This window comes from Fundulus heteroclitus, chromosome 17 (assembly GCF_011125445.2).
Source record: "Fundulus heteroclitus isolate FHET01 chromosome 17, MU-UCD_Fhet_4.1, whole genome shotgun sequence".
Taxonomy (NCBI): domain Eukaryota; kingdom Metazoa; phylum Chordata; class Actinopteri; order Cyprinodontiformes; family Fundulidae; genus Fundulus; species Fundulus heteroclitus.
The window spans coordinates 21,304,937-21,321,033 of NC_046377.1; the positions used below are offsets into that span (position 1 = coordinate 21,304,937).

A 16,097-nucleotide genomic window follows, 5' to 3' on the forward strand; every position below is an offset into this window, starting at 1 on the left:
ATAAATGTCCTGCTCTGCTCCACCTTCGCATACTTCTTCCCTGAGTACCACAAATCTTCTCTTGGTGTAAAATCAACCAGATTCGAACGATACTGATCATATTAATATTTTCATTTAAGATGAAAAGGAAAAGAAAACAGTTGTAAACATTTAAAACATTCATTTCTGAAATAAGAAATAAAGCACTAACATATAATAGAAGTAAAATTTAACATTTAAAACAGCTCCATTGCAAACTAATATAGAAGTGGGAGGATAAAAAGAAACTGTTGCAGAGGAAATTTGTATTTAGTTGCTCTAGTTTAGCACTGAGAGCTAACATGCTATTGCTTTGTACCAAGAAGGTCCTGGGTTTGAATCCCAGCCTGGGGGTTTTGTGCACTAAGTTTGAAATTTTCCCCTGTTCATGCATGTGTTCTCTCTGGTTACTCCGACTTCCTCCCACAGTTCAAAACTGTGACTGTAAGGTATAGTCTCTCTAAATTGCTGTTACGTGAGTGAGGACACCTGTCCCGTGGATAACCTGCGTCATGCCCAATTAACCCTGGAGGTAGACGCTAAAGCCTCAGTGACCCTGCAAGGATAAGCAGATGTAGAAAATGGATGGAGGCATTATTTAAGTGAAGGTGATTCTTTTTTATACAGTAAAATCTGATAGGGACTTGGCAAGAGTTTGTGTTTGCAGTCCTCTGCAAGCCGATGGGAAAATAATATCCTATGTCTGTTCTAGGCTTCACAAATAAAGCAAATCCTTCAAAAGCCAACAAACAAACAAACCTTTATTTTTAAAAAAACAGCAACATTATTTTTGGCTTTATACAGAATTAATAAGCATAAATATGGATAATGATGAGTGCATGTTCTTTGACACAAACACTTATTAATCCAAGTTTAATAATTCTATTAAATATTTAATTCACATCACAAATCCCTAAACGGTTTCACCAAATATACTCTTTTACATTGTGGATGCCTTGAACTTACTTGATCTGACCCAATAATTTATTCTAATTCAACTTTAAACTTAAAATAAATTTGCCTTGACATCTATGAAATACATTAGATTTCCCCATATTTAGTTATGTCTTATTTAGACTTCCTGTATTTAATAGTTGCACACATCTGCAGCTGTATTTGCCACACTTTGCTGTATGATTCTCAAATGAATGAATGAATGAATGAATGAATGAATGAATAAATGAATGAATGGAAAACATGTCAGGTCTTACTTGCCTGTGGAATAAAATATACTTAGAACTTAGGCGCCCTCTGCTGGTTGAATCAGATAAAATTTAAACAAGATCTCTGCTGGAGAAAAACAATTAGTAAAACAATAACTACAATTAGAAATTTGGCACAATAACAACAATAATAATAATAATAATAATAGCGCTCTAGGACTCTATATTTTTATATTTCCAACATGATTATTGCGAGAACTCCCCATGCTGGCGTTTGGGAAGAGAAATAAATCTTAATATTTAAGTTGATATCTCCCCAACCAAGCCCCGATTCATCATAATGGTATTAATGATGTAGTTCACATATAAATAAATCAACAAATAAACGATTTTATGTTATAATAAAATAAATGTTAAAATGTGTACATTGCTAATTATTTAAATGATTCAATAGCTAGCTGACGTATTGAAATTGGAAAGTATATTAAAACCATACAATCGCCTACTGTATGCAACCACGAAAACTTATTAAATTACATACATTTTGACTAGTGAAATTTATATTTTTATAAAAAACAAATTGAGATTAATATATTTTTAATGTTATGTATTTCTATTTGCTTTAGTAATAAACAAAAGTGGACCTTTTGGACCTCCAAATAACGATTACACCTGTTATAACACTCAACACAGGAGTGCAGTAAAGTCCAATCACTCTGCCAGCCGAGTGCCGCTCGTCTGTTTTCCCAGCCGTCCTCAAACGCATCTCCTGTCAGGCTCTGCGTCAACAGCCGCTCCGGCGTTTGTTTGTTTGTTTTGTCGGGTCGTTCCGTCCGGTAGGTTACCGGGAGGCAGACCCACCGACTCGGCTGTCATCCTCACGGTGAGTCCCCGGCTGTCTTTAACGGTTACCGGCGCTGTTACCCGGTTGAACACGGCGACGCAGCCCGCTAGCTCGCCCGATGGAATAATACGCTAAATGCGCCCATCATCGGACAGCGGCGTCTAGCTTTTCAGCTCACCGCTTTATAAAGTGAATTAAAATCTATTTCGTAATTGTGCTGGGGTGTCCGCCATGGACGGATTCCGCTCCCATGCATGATTGATGCATGTTCGGCGTCGCGTAGCGGCGGTTAGCTCTGTAGCATCAGCCGTTAGTAGCCGGTTAGCTCGCAGCGACGCCGGAAGTTAGCATATGATTTGTAGCATCGCAGTTAAAGGGCCGTTTAATACTTTTCCTTTATGTAATTTAATTCTAATCTTATAATAGTACACTGGTCAAATATTGGATCGATTATTGAAATATTATTTTAAATGGATGGACTGTAATAGTTATGAAAACACTGAGTAGGTCCTACGTTGGCGCCTTAAAGCATTAAAGAATATCTGAGATGTCAAAGTCTGTGTTTTAATATTTATAATGGGTTAATTTTGATCAGTGTAGTTGTTTTATTTGGATTTTGAAGCTGTTTTTAAAAAGGTGAAATGGCATTTTTTTTTTCTGGCGCTCCGAACCGGACGCTTACTTCGGCGCTTCGCTGCTAGCAGCTGTTAGCCGCCATGCTAGCTCTGCTCCCTGAAGCAGGTGAGATGCGGCAGGTGAGCGACACCTGTCTGCGCGCTTTCAGCCGCAGGAGCTTGAGTCAGACCGGATGAGGTTGGCTTGTGCGATGAGCTGAGGATCGGCCGGTGCCGGTGAACCAACCAGAACCAGAACCAGAAGCCCCCCCCTCAGAGGCTGGATTAAGCTGAGATCCTTAACCTGCAAAGGCCAAAGTGAAAACCCCAGAGCCCTGAATTTATCTGGACTGCATCTGTCTAGATTTCAGTTGTTTTTTTTTAGAGAACATTGAGCAAAGCGTTGTGAAGTCCAAGGAACCCAGCAGACGGGTCAGGGAGAAGGTTCTGGTTCTGGTTCTACAGCAACACCCCTGAGCATCTGGACCTGGAGAGAGGATGGACCTCCTGCAGACCCACCAGGACATGGACGTCCACCTGGACTTGACAGGAGAGCTTTAATCAGAGAAGCAGGAGAAGGACCATGGTGGCTGTGGGGGAGCTGCAGAGATCCACAGCTCGGGTGGGAGAATCTGCTGACAGGATGGATGTTTGTGCGTTCCACAGAGAGAGTCTGCTGGAGTAACCGGATCTGCGCTCGGCGTACCTCGCCGTGTCGGGTTACCGCAGACTCTCCAGGAACGCTCTCCATGGAGACGGGCCGTAAGGAGATCAGCCGCTGGTCGGTTTGAGCCAGGTGTTGTTTCACCTGGGGAGAAAACGTGTCCCTGAACGTCTCTTTGGCATCTTGGAGCTGCTTAAGGACGACTTTAACCCTGCAGGAAGTCGTTGATTGTCTTCAAAATTCAACGTTTTATTAGATTTTTAACGGGCCCAACCAAGCAATCTATTAGATACTTTCTAATTTCTGCAAAAAAGGAACTCCAAATAAATTATATTTTCTTGAAATGAGTGTATTTGTCCTTGATTTGAGCAGATAAATAAGATTATAACACTTTTTAAATAGGAACAACACGTCTCCATCATCTTACTTGAAGCGCAGTTTAAGATAAGATAAGATAAGAAGCTTTATTGATCTCACAGTGGAGAAATTCACTTGTCACACATCGGCTTAATAAATAAAAGGTGCCAAAAGGAGGAAAAGGTGCATAAGGTATATGTCTACTTATATACAGTGTATCAAAAAATAAAAAATAAAAGTACAAAGGAAATAAAGCAGATATTTAGGATGATTTATGTACATTCAGGTGACTTATATACAAATGGATTGATGTACATTAAGTGGTACCAGGTAAAGAACAACAGTGAGGTAGTGAGATAACTACACAGCTGTAGTCGATTATTTAACAGTATTATTGCACAGGGTATTAAATAGAATTGAAAGTTTATCTAATTATCTTATTTTAGGGGTAAAAATACTCATTTGACTGGCAGATCATCTTATTTACCTGCTCAAATCGAGGACAAATACACTCATTTGAAGTAAATATAACTTATTTTTAGTTCCCTTTTTGCAATATAGTGTAGCTAATAAAATCTTATTTGTTTTTTTTTTATCTTTGTAGCGACATTACCTGCAGGGAGAAGTGATCGCATAACAATGTAGATAAATTACAATCAGAATAACGCAGAAGTATTTATTAAATATTCCGTTCCAGATTATGACATCCAAACAAAGTTTTGCTTATAAACACTTTTAACTTTCTTTTATTTCAAAGCGGCGGCCATCTTTGATCCTCTCCTTAACCTCAGCTCGTTCCCGCCTCACTGATTCTGACCCTAACTGCGGTCCTGGCGGCGGAGCGCGGCGCCGGCTCCCGCTGACACTCCCAGCCGAGGCGGACGGCGGGCGTGTCGCCGTCACGCGGTCCGGTTCTTGTTTGCACACCGGGCCTCGCCCAGCACCAGGTCCGTCAGGTGGGACCGGTGTGGCGGACTGCCGCTCTGTCTTCACGCCTGTTTCCACTTCCTGCTGGAGTTAAACGCTCGAAGAGAAACGGGTTTAAAATATAAACTATAAACGTGCTGAAAGTTCTTTTGAATCAAGATTAAAAACTCTTCTAGTTAAACTGTTTCAACTGTTTTTAATATTTGCTTTTAGTTTCCATTTCCTCATGTTTTATCTAGTTTCCATCTGTTCTACGTTTCATCCCAGCTTGCTCATATTTTCCTACGTTTTTAATCGTGTAAAGCGTGAAATGCACAGATAAGTTTTCCGGGTTGGAAGCAGGACGGATGAGACCGCCTCCTGTTTTCCTCTCAGATCCCCAAACATTCCCTCCAATAGTTCCTCTGCCTCGTGACTTCCTGAGCCACAATGGATGCGCTGTTGGGCGAGCAGACTCAGGATTTACAGAGATAAACTTAAAACTAGCAGGACCCTCAATGAGCTCCTTGAAAACCTACTTATGGTCTGAAGTTTAATTTCTCACATGATGCTGAGGAAGGTCTCAGTCGGGTCGGCTCCTGGTTCTCCCTGCTTTGGGTCAGTGAGGCGGTTAAAATCCTCCGTCTTACATAAATAATGAGCCGAGCTTTGATGGACGACCACCTAATGTTGGCGCTCCAGGTTTTAAAAGCTCAGGAGAGACGAGCCTGAGGTTTTTCTGCCACTTCAGAAGGATTTAGGATTAGAAATTATATATTTTTTTGTTGTATTATTTCATATTATAATCCGTGAGATCGGGCCAGACCTGCAGTAACCGGTGTCCTCTGTGTCTCTTTCAGGTGAAGGACCGTTTCTGCTCACCGGGAACCAGAGTCTGCTGGCCTCTGCAGCTACAGCTGAACTATGGTACCAGAACCACAGACGGACACGCTTTAATTCCTCTAAACTTCACAGATTCGTTTAGCAGCAGGAAGCCGTTGAGCTGGAGGGAAACTTTGCTCAAAATCACTCAAACTTTATTTATAAAGCACATTTAAAACAACCGGGGTTGACCAAAGTGCTGTACAGAAATCACAGTTGCAGAGCCGTAGGTAAAAACTGAAAGCTAAAATACATAAATACAATGCAAAAAAAATCGAACGGAGATAAAATATAACAGAGTAAATTTTTCAATGTAAATAAAATACATTTTAAAATAAAATTTTGTCAAATCACAAACTTTTCAAGAATTGGGTTTAACGTCCTGCAAGTTCTTTCTGGTTCTGGGAGTTTCTCTGAGTAAAATCTAAAGCCGGACCAGGGTCGACATTTACATGCAGTAAATTCATCACATGAGAACTAAAATATGAAATGATCACAAATTAATTCCCAGCATTTTCGGGTCCAAACGGGATTTAATCTTTCTGAAACCCGTCCTGCTCAGAGGCTCAGGTCTCAGGAGACAAAGAGTAGGAAACTCTGTAACCTTTAAACGTGACCCGGATCTTTTGTTCTGGAGGCTTTCTGAAAGTCTTAATTTAATGAATTAAGATCCGATTTAAGTGGCGACTGACTCGTAAAGCAGAAAATGTGCGATAACCAAACGGTGGGCGGTGTAACGCATGTCTGCTGTCTGCAGAGCGGATGATGTCTGAGAGCAGCTGCTATGGCCTGCAGCGGCGGTCAGAGCAACGCCGAGACGCTGGAGGGCTTCCATGAGGTCAACCTGGCCTCCCCCACCACACCTGACCTACAGGTAGGCGGAGCTTCCTGCTAGCTTGAGCTAACGAGTTCTAGGTCATCGTCGCCTTACGTGGTCTCTGGACCGGACCCTGTTCTGTTGTTCTGCAGAACCAGACCGAGCAGCGCCCTCCCGCCCGCCACAGCGCCCCGCCCACCTCCCTGTACCGCACCCACTCGCTGGGGGCGCCCCCTGCAGGCCTCCCCAAGTCCCTGCGCGCCGACCAGCTCCCCACGCAGCCGGTCTACTCCACGCCGCGGCACAACCACAATGGAAGGTAGCAGCCTGGAAACGACCGGCGCCGTCGGGCCGCGGCGCTCCGCTCACTCACCGTCTCCCGTTGTTGTTTTCCTCGCCCGCAGCGTGCCGGGCCTGGAGGCGGAGGCGGCCGAGGCCGGCTTCCTGTGCGCAGAGGACGGGGACGAGTGCGGCGCGCTGAGCGAGAGCCTGTCGCGGCTGCGCAGCCCGTCGGTGATGGAGGTCCGAGAGAAAGGATACGAGAGGCTGAAAGAGGAGCTGGCGAAGGCTCAGCGGGTACGACACACACAAACGCTCACATTAATTCCCCCAATAACACTTTAATTCACAGTTTTCCCATCAATGAGCGCCAGTGTGGCTTCGTGGTCACATTATGTCCCGTCACAACCACAAACCTCGCTGTCATAAATCAGGATCAACACAACGTAGAGCATCGCGGTGAAGACGAAAGAAAACGATGCCTTAAACTCACATAATGGGTAAACTGTGTGTAAATTCACCTCTGCATGAATCCGGCTGTCCTCAGAGGTTTGTTTGAACACATTAGAGACCAGATGAGGCCAATGATGACCTTTCTGGCCTAGATGCTGATTTCCGTCTGTAGACGTTCGAAGATGGTGGAGACCAACCCCAGCAGCCCCGCGCCGAGAATCCATGTTAACCAGGACCAGCATCTCGATTCTCACGGAAACGTTAAAATTTTAAAGTTACGGCTCCTAGTTTCGATACCCGGGCCGCCGACCGCAAGAAGCAGCTGCCAAACACCAACGAAGAAGAATCTGCAGGGAGTGTGTGTGGCGCTGATGGAAAGTGTGGTGAAGCTTGAAATAACGACAAGTTGGCTGTGCGACGTTTGATCACATCATGCAAAGGAGGCACGATGCACTGCGCCAGCGTTGTGCTCAGGTAGGTGTCCTATGGCGTTATTTTTCTGCCTTTTGATTTGAGCGGCCAGTGAGACAGGAAGTCAGCATTTAAACATCAACAGCGTTCAACTCTGAAAAACTCTTCTCAGCCCACCGTCCTCGCACTTGGTTCTGTGTCTGCGCTCACGACTTCACAAACTGTCCACCCCACCAGCCAATCACAGACTGTTTTTTTTTTCTTCCAATCAGAGCATGGCTTGCAAATACTGCACTCGGATGGATTAAATCAAAACGCTGCAGCTTTTGTCTCAAATTACTAAACATAACGGTGGGATTGAAGGGGGAAAAAAAAAAAGAAAAACAAACAGTTTGGTGTTGAGAGTGGAAGGAGGTCGCACATGCAATTGTATTGGAAACAGTGCAAAGACTGCTGGGAGGAGCTCATCTGTTGGACCAGGAGGTAGCAGGTACTTTGTTACTCTGCTTCATTAAAACATTTGGAATCGGGAATCGTTCAGGTTCGAGCGGCGCCGAGCTGGACCTGCAGAGAAAGAAGGTTCTGAACACTAATCCACATCTCTGTGTCGGCCTGTCTCCTAAAATCATGATAAAATGATTCAGGACGAGCTGCTGCTGGTATAACGTGAAAAGATGTGTGTGTGTGTGTGTGATGACACGTCAGCGGCCATATTTAATTTCCTTTGTTCCATATTTGTTGTTGGCATTAAGGTTTAATCTTCATTTCACCTCCGTTTGTGTGTTTTTATTTTTGCCATTCTTTTATTTTTTAGCGCCACACATTCACCTGTTTTGTTTGTTTTTTCTGTTGTTTTCTGTCGGTGTTGCCGTCGGTGTGTGTTTGTGTGCAAGGAGCTGCTGTTGAAGGATGAGGAGTGTGAGAGGTTGTCTAAAGTCAGAGACCAGCTCGGCCAGGAGCTGGAGGAGCTCACCGCCAGTCTCTTCCAGGTCGGTCCACCTCTCCTTCATCTCTCCTCCTCCTCCTCTTCTTCCTCTTCTCCTCAGCCAGACAGAGGCAGGCTGACCTTTACCTTCCTCCTCCTCTCACATGGTGTTGGGACTCCGTGTTTGTGGTTCTCTGAGCCTTTTATCATCATTCTTGTAGTTGTGGCTCCTCCTGCTTGCAGCGCGCTCCTGAAACATCCTGTTGCTGTTTGTGTTTTTTCCAGGAGGCCCACAAGATGGTGAGAGAAGCAAACGTGAAGCAGGCGAACGCCGAGAAACAGCTGAGGGAAGCTCTGGGCAAGGTGACGCTCTGACAGCGTGGGATTCCTGTCCTCTGAGTTTACGAGTTAAAAAAATGATATATTTATCAGCCAGTAAATCTACATTTACAAATAGTTTAATTGTTTTATCATCCATATCTTCCCACTGTCGCTTCATGCTTGCTCAGTATGAGGGATTGCAGCAAAGCCATGGACAATGCAGATGACTCTCCCTGTGGCTCTACGCTTCTCCAGGAGTGAATGCTGCTTGTTGGGACTTTGAAGCAATCAACTGGTTTCCTTTATATAGGAAATTTTTGACCAATCTGTATAATATGATTGAATTTGACTTTGTAAAGAGCCTTGAGATGACATGTTTCATGATTTGGCGCTATATAAATAAAATTGAATTGAATTGAATATAAAAATATAAAGTTTCCATCCACTCAAAATCATCAAATTGTGAGCTTTTCAAACATTTCTGTCATTTTTACAAACATCAGGTGCTTAACATCTATTGTGGATCTTTAACTCGATTCCCCACAGCTTCAAGGTTTACTTTAATTTGTTTTAACAATCTCGCCCTCCCTGTTACCTTCAAAAAGCTTCTGGCAACATTGGGACTCGTTTAGGCAGAATGGGTAGAACTGGGATATTAAAAGCTGCACCGTGTAAGTTTTGACCAAAGTTGGAGCTTAATTTAAGGTTTATTAAATCATTTTTTCAGGTCAATATGCAGCATTTGGCGCATATCGATGCTAAATGCGGGCTGCCTCTCTCAAAAAATATCGCAGTGTAACTTGAAAGGGTCGGATCCGTCTCTGAATCGCTCTAGATCACATAACAGAGACTAGGTTACGGCAGTCGTTCACACCTAGAGGCGTAAATGTGGCCTCGTCTTTACAAATGACTCCACAACGTCTCAATCTGTCTAAACGTGTTTATCAGATTCCAAAACATGGAGGCAGGCCAACTTTGGGACAGAGCAGTGCCGCCGGTGGCCTTCAGGGGGCGCTAAATCAGAAACTTACAGGTCTAGTGCCCCCTAGTGGCTAAAGGTTACATGTTGCCGCTTTAAATTGAGCGTGTTGATGGGCTGCAGAGACTTTCAGACAGTGCAGGTGTATGTAAGTACGCTGATTCTGCACTAAAGGAATCGTCCCCGCTGTCTCCCTCAGATCGACGTCCTCCAGGCGGAGGTCCAGGCCCTGAAGACGCTGGTTCTGTCCTCGCCCACCTCCCCCGTGGCTGAGCTGCCGTCTGCCGGCGGCGCCAAGGCTCCCTTCAAGAAGGGCCACAGCCGCAACAAGAGCACCTCGTCCGCCATGCTGGGGACGCAGCCCGACCCGGCGGCCACGCAGCCCATCGTCAGGGAGTGCCGGGAGGTGGGTGGCGCCGCTCAGACGGCAGCTTTACCACAGAAGAAGAAAAAAAGATGCGTGTTGATGAGCTGTTCTGTCTTCGCCGTCCTTAAAGGTCGACGCTCAGCTGTTCAGCGAGTTCAAAGCGTGGAGGGAGGCGCCGACGCTCGACCGGACCTGCAGCTTCCTGGAGCGAGTCTACCAGGAGGACATCTACCCCTGCCTCACCTTCAACAAGAGCGAGGTGCCCAGAACCAGAACCAGAACCTGCTTCTAGACCGATTTCTGTTTAGGTTTATTCCAAAAAAAGTAAAAAAACAAAGCAACTGGACTTGTTTTCCGTAGTTTGAAGACGTTTCGCTTCCTCTCCAGGAAGCTTTCTCAATTCAAAAAGTCTGGAGTAGTGATGCAGTACCAAGCTTTATACCATTGCCAAACAAAGGCCTGTAATGGCTGTTTAGGTTTAGGCCCGGCAGGACCAGCAAAAACAACGTCCGTCTCTGATTGGACCGTCGACCTCCAGCTCCTGCATCAGGGTCACAAAGCGACGGGCCGACCTTCTCAGTCTGGGTTTTATTTGGTAGAGAACAGAATCCGTGGTTCCGTCCACCTTGCAGGTCCAATAGGTTCTGAAGCAGCCGCAGACCATCATGCACGTTTGATCTGTGTCTGAAATGCTCTTGTCTTCAGGTCAGACGTAACTTCTGAAAGGTTCTGCTTTTTGTCACGACGCTTCACAGAATGTGTTCTGTCGGGTCAGCAGTGGTTCTGGTCGTAGAGCTGTCCCACAGGCACATGATGTTCTGGGTCCTTCTCGGACCTCCTGGAGTAATTCTTCATGTTGTCAGACAGGCAGAACCCCCGAGGCCAGTCTGACCCGGTTTCACATCAGACTGGAAGAGCTTCAGGCCTTTCAGAACATTCTGTGCTTTATTACCGACGAGCGTTAATGATAGGACTGAACGATTTTGGAAAATAATCTAATTGCGATTTCTTTTCTTAATTTTGCGATTTAATGCGATTTTTTTTTTTTTCTTCCAGTTTAATTTATCATGTCTTTTTAAACATATACAAGCAACAAATCATTTTGTTTCCTCGCTGTGCAGATTAGGTGCTAAAAGACCCGCAGCATCTAAACTCAGAGCAGAAATGATTGCGTTCTGCCTACAATATATTTCAACCAAAATTGCAATTTTGACTTTTCTCTGCACTAACCACAAGCAACAAAAATGGCCTCTAAATAAAGATGTTTGTAAACAAGGACTATTTAAAACAAGAACTTTTAATGTTTCTATTAATCAGAATATTATTCAAGAGAACAGCTTTTAATTTAATTAGACATCAATCCTTGTTGAACATAAAGTGCAACCAACAAGCAAGTCTATGTATTAAACTGATTGACCTGAACTTAATGCTATGTATGATTATATAAACTCTAAAAAAAAGTAATAAAATTAGATTATCTCACTGCTGCAACTCTCTTCCCTTCCATGTGGAGGCAAACCCACTTTAAACATTTTACCAACACCTAATGGACGTGTCTAATTCCATAATTGTTACATAGCCAAAAATTGCAGACTCTGCGATTTGGAAATTGCGTTTTTTTTAAATCGCGATTATATTGAAAATGTAATTAATTGTTCAGCCCTAGTTAATGAGAATAGATTTGTACTGATTCACCATCTGGACCTCCGGGTCCCGGTCAGAACCGCGGTCTCAGTCCGGGTCTCTCTGCTGTCGTCCTCCAGCTGGGGTCGGCCATCTTGGAAGCCGTGGAGCAGAACACGCTCAGCGTGGAGCCCGTGGGTTTCCAGCCGCTGCCGGTGGTCAAAGCGTCGGCGGTGGAGTGCGGCGGACCAAAGTGAGAACAAACACACTCCATCTCTCTCTCCTCCCCCCTTCATCCAGCTTTCACTCCATCGTCACGTCTCCATCTTCCCTTAATTTGCTCCTCTAGCGGGCGAAGCGCCGGGCTCGACAGGTGAGTGCGACTGTGTAACCCGCCTGGCTCCTCTAACTCGTTCCTTCAGGTTCCTCCCAGCGATCAGAACCAACCTCGCCTCCTTTCTGTCCCTCCTCTCTCCTCAAAGCTTTTCTGGGATGTTGTTGCCTTGGTTTTGGTTTGCAGATTGATTCCTTTCCTCCTCCTCGTCCTCCTGGTTGAAGCGAACAGGAAGAAAACGTGAAAACTTTTCTTCTCTCTGGCAGAAAATGTGCGCTGAGCGGTCAGACCAAAACCTGTAAGCACAGAATCAAGTTTGGAGACTCGTCCAACTATTACTACGTCTCTCCTTTCTGCAGATACAGAGTGAGTACAGACGCCACCTGCAGGCCGGAACCAGAACTACGTCACGCACAACACCGCACCTAAACTAAACCTCTGTTAGATAAGTTCAGGATTTAGGATTTTTTTTTTATTATTTACACATTTTTTCCTGAAACTGGGCAGATCTCAGCATTACATTCTAATTATTTCTTAAATTTTCACACATTGATCTTAATTAAGTTGATAATTATTAGATTTTTCACCTAATCTTCACATTCACCGGTATCTTCTTTGTTTTAATAAACCTCAGCATGTGTTTTGTTCTATATTGTTGAACTTAATTTTCACCTAAAATAAAAAGAAAAGCAACAACAAAATGTTTTTATCTGATCTTATTTTCCAGCTTAATGTTCGACTTTTGAAATCTAGTCTTTGTTTCATCAGAGATGTTTAGCTAAACTTAAAAATGAGATAAAAAACGATGGCTTTGAGTTAAATTTAAATCTAATCTGGACGTTTTGCTGCACGCCTCTGAAATTATAATTTTCCACCCGTCTTGTTGTCCATCTTTGTACAGATGGAGCTCACACTGCAAAAACGGAACTTAAAATAAGTAAAATTTTCTTAAAATTAGTGTATCTGTTCTTGATTTGAGCAGGTAAATAAGACGATCTGCCAATAGAATAAGATTTTTGCACTTAAAATAGGAATAATTTATCTCCATCGTCTTATTTTAACTGCAGGATGTCTAATTATCTTAATTTAAGGGTCAAAATACTCATTCTATTGGCAGATGATATTATTTACTTGCTCAAATCAAGGATAAAAACACTAGGTTTAAGAACATTTTGCTGATTTTAGATCCGATTTTGCAGCGCAGTAAATCAGAATAACGTTGAAAAGCTGTTTTATTTAATTGAACAAGTGAAGTAAAAGACTTTTTTTCATGATATAATTATGACATAATTACCTTTTTAGATGCCCTCAAGCTCTGCACCGGTGGCACATAGTTCAGAGGAAGCCTTAAGAATCTGGGAGTTTTTGATAATTTGGCCTAAAAAGCAGAGAGAGTTGCTTTTTCAGCTCTTTGTGATCAATAATGTTTCTGCAGCAACGTTTTATCGTGATTTCCTCTGTTTTTCCCCTTAGATCACGGCTGTATGTAATTTCTTCACCTACATTCGCTACATCCATCAAGGGCTGGTCAAACAGCAGGACGGTAAGAGACCGAACCCGACGCCTCTCAGCGGGTTTTATGGGTCAGGCCAGCATAAAGCGGTGCAGGATGGAGGAAAATGAAACCTGATTACTATTAAAGAAAAACTAATCTGAAGTTTTCTGTCTTAGTGTTCAGCCCCGTTTCATAAAAACAGAGCCCACCTTTATGGGCGAGGCAAAAGGAAAGACATCATTCATCCATTTACGAAAGAAGCTACTCTGCTCAGATGAAACCAAATCAAACTTTTAGTTGTTTTGTGGCTTTTATTCATTATTAGCTGCAGGGAGAGAAAATAACATTCGGTGTATAGCCAGAGGCATTATGGGACGGTTTGGGTCAAAGATGGCCTAGTCAAAGTCCGAGCCTAAACCCACCAGGAAAGACTCAAACTAATGTTCAGGAGTTCCTCGTCCAGCCCGACTGGACGTTATTTAGTTACAGATTTAAGAGTTTTTTTTTATTTTTTTATTATTTTGTGTATGAAACCAGGTTTCATGGTTCGGTTCTGCACCGGTTAGCGTTGGTCCGTCCCCATAAAACCCATTAATGGAAAATGTGAAACAGTTCTGTAAGGTTCTGTAAATTAGAACCCGGCACTTAGAATCATTAAAGTTTAACCTTTTAGAAAACAATTACCTTGAAAAGCAAAATTCCTAAATGCTGATATTTCTTGTTTCTGGACTCGGCGTTCGACCTGTTAGAGCTAGGGCTGAACAACTAATCGCATTTTCAATATAATTGTGATTTAAAATAACACAATTTCCAAGTCGCAGAGGTCTGCAATTTTTGGCTATGTAACAATTAGGGAATTAGACGCGTCCATTAGGTGTTGGTAAAATGTTTAAAGTGGGTTTGCCTCTACATGGAAGGGAAGACAGTTGCAGCAGTGAGATAATCTAATTTTATTACTTGTTTTAGAGTTTTTATAATCATACAAAGCATTAAGTACAGGTCAATCAGTTTAATACATAGACTTGCTTGTTGGTTGGACTTTATGTTCAACAAGGATTGATGTCCAATTAAATTAAAAGCTGTTCTCTTGAATAATATTCTGATCAATAGAAACATTAAAAGTTCATATTTAAAATAGTCCTTGTTTACAAACATCTTTATTTAGAGGCCATTTTTGTTGCTTGTGGTTAATGCGGAGAAAAGTCAAAATTGCAATTTTGATTAAAATATATTGTAGGCAGAACGCAATCATTACTGTACTGAGTTTAGATGCTGTGGGTCTTTTAGCAACTAATCCACATGGCGAGGAAACAGATTGATTTGTTGTTTGTATATATTTTAAAACACCTGATAAATAAACTGGAAAAAAAAATCGCATTAAATCACAATATTAAGAAAAAAAATCGCAATTAGATTATGTTACAAAATTGTTCAGCCCTAGTAAGAGCCTATGCTTTATTAAAGGAAGAGTTCCCCCAGTCTGACAGAGTCGGTTCCAGACGGAACCGCCAGCAGAGCGGCGCTAAGTTAAACCGGTCCAAATGTTCTGTGTGTTGGCAGCCGAGCAGATGTTCTGGGAGGTGATGCAGCTGCGCAGGGAAATGTCCTTCGCCAAGCTGGGATACTACAAGGACCAGCTGTGAGCGGACCCGCGGCCCGGCCCTGCAGTCACAGCGAGTCCGAGCACGGCCCGGTTCTGGTCCGGTTCTGGAGCTGGAGCGCTTCTGAGTGTGTGAAGGAAAAACTGTGTCGGTTCACGGGAACCGGACGGACTGAACTGAAAGCCCGGCGCTTTGGTTTGTCGTTGAGGTTCTGGACCGCGCTTTAGGTTCTGGTGTGTTTTCATTTTCTGAGCTCCATTATGTGACGGTAAGAGGAATTTAACGTAAAGGACACTAAATGATCCAGGAGTCCGTTTGGACTCGCAGATAAGCTAAGAGCCTAAAAAAAACACTACAAAATAAAACATTTAACGGGAAATTCATGAAGCTCGTCGTGTTTCAGTGACTTTACAGATTTTAAGACCAAAGTTTCATCTTTTTATGGAAGAGAAAAACGGCCCAAATTATAATTATTAGAATTCTGAGACAAAAAATCTAATTTGCAATATTTGCCAAATCAAAACTCAGCAGCTTTTATTTCTGTTTTACCCCAAAGTCGATTGTTTTAAAATGAGTTTTTGAAATCAAATTTCTTAATTTTTGTATCTTAATAATAGTAAAAAAACACCTAGTTTCAAGTTAAATATAAACAAATTAGATTTTGACAAAAGTTCAAATTTAATATCAGAAAACTGCTAAATCCTTATTCTGAGTAACTTTTATTTATTTAGCATGTGAATTATAATAGGCCAATAAACTCCTTTATTCCTCTAAAACTGAAGCTTTTTGTTTTACCTGAAAACACCTTTAGCAAAAATATAACTTATAATTTATGAATATAAATGTGTTTTTTTTCTCTTTCAGATTTTAAACTTGAATTTATTTTGGAGTTTAACCTTTAAACAAGTAATTTATTTTCATAAATTACTTTTGAAATATCCCAAGTTAATCTGGAGGTTCTGAAAATAACTCCGATTTAAATGTACATTTGCTGTCAGAAATATTTTTTAAATTATTCAAAAACCAAGTGTAATTTATATCTGG

At 42.5% G+C, this 16,097-nt stretch overlaps 1 protein-coding gene across 3 annotated transcripts; it reads left to right on the forward strand.

Annotated features, from left to right (window-relative positions):
• The first annotated feature begins 1,911 nt into the window (after positions 1 to 1,911).
• On the forward strand, positions 1,912 to 15,531 carry LOC105937142 (RAB3A interacting protein (rabin3)). 3 transcript variants are annotated; one of them, XM_021324429.2, is made up of 14 exons: positions 1,912 to 2,064; positions 5,427 to 5,493; positions 6,206 to 6,322; positions 6,418 to 6,584; positions 6,670 to 6,841; positions 8,302 to 8,397; positions 8,619 to 8,696; positions 9,833 to 10,039; positions 10,131 to 10,259; positions 11,764 to 11,876; positions 11,973 to 11,996; positions 12,224 to 12,323; positions 13,431 to 13,500; positions 15,013 to 15,531. In XM_021324429.2, exons 3-14 carry the CDS (start codon positions 6,233 to 6,235, stop codon positions 15,093 to 15,095), a joined length of 1,329 nt encoding a protein of 442 aa, XP_021180104.1. In that variant the 5' UTR covers positions 1,912 to 2,064; positions 5,427 to 5,493; positions 6,206 to 6,232; the 3' UTR covers positions 15,096 to 15,531. The 3 variants fall into 3 exon arrangements, with proteins under 3 accessions (XP_021180104.1, XP_021180106.1, XP_021180105.1); XM_021324431.2 differs by lacking the exon at positions 8,302 to 8,397; XM_021324430.2 differs by lacking the exon at positions 11,973 to 11,996 and having other exon boundaries at positions 1,913 to 2,064.
• Positions 15,532 to 16,097: the final 566 nt, after the last annotated feature.

Coding starts and splice junctions, on each gene's coding strand:
- LOC105937142 (XM_021324429.2), top strand. CDS start 6,233: ATGGCCTGCAGCGGCGGTCAGAGCAACGCCGAGACGCTGGAGGGCTTC. Junction 10,260..11,763: donor TCACCTTCAACAAGAGCGAG/GTGCCCAGAACC, acceptor GTCGTCCTCCAG/CTGGGGTCGGCCATCTTGGA. Junction 13,501..15,012: donor GCTGGTCAAACAGCAGGACG/GTAAGAGACCGA, acceptor GTGTGTTGGCAG/CCGAGCAGATGTTCTGGGAG.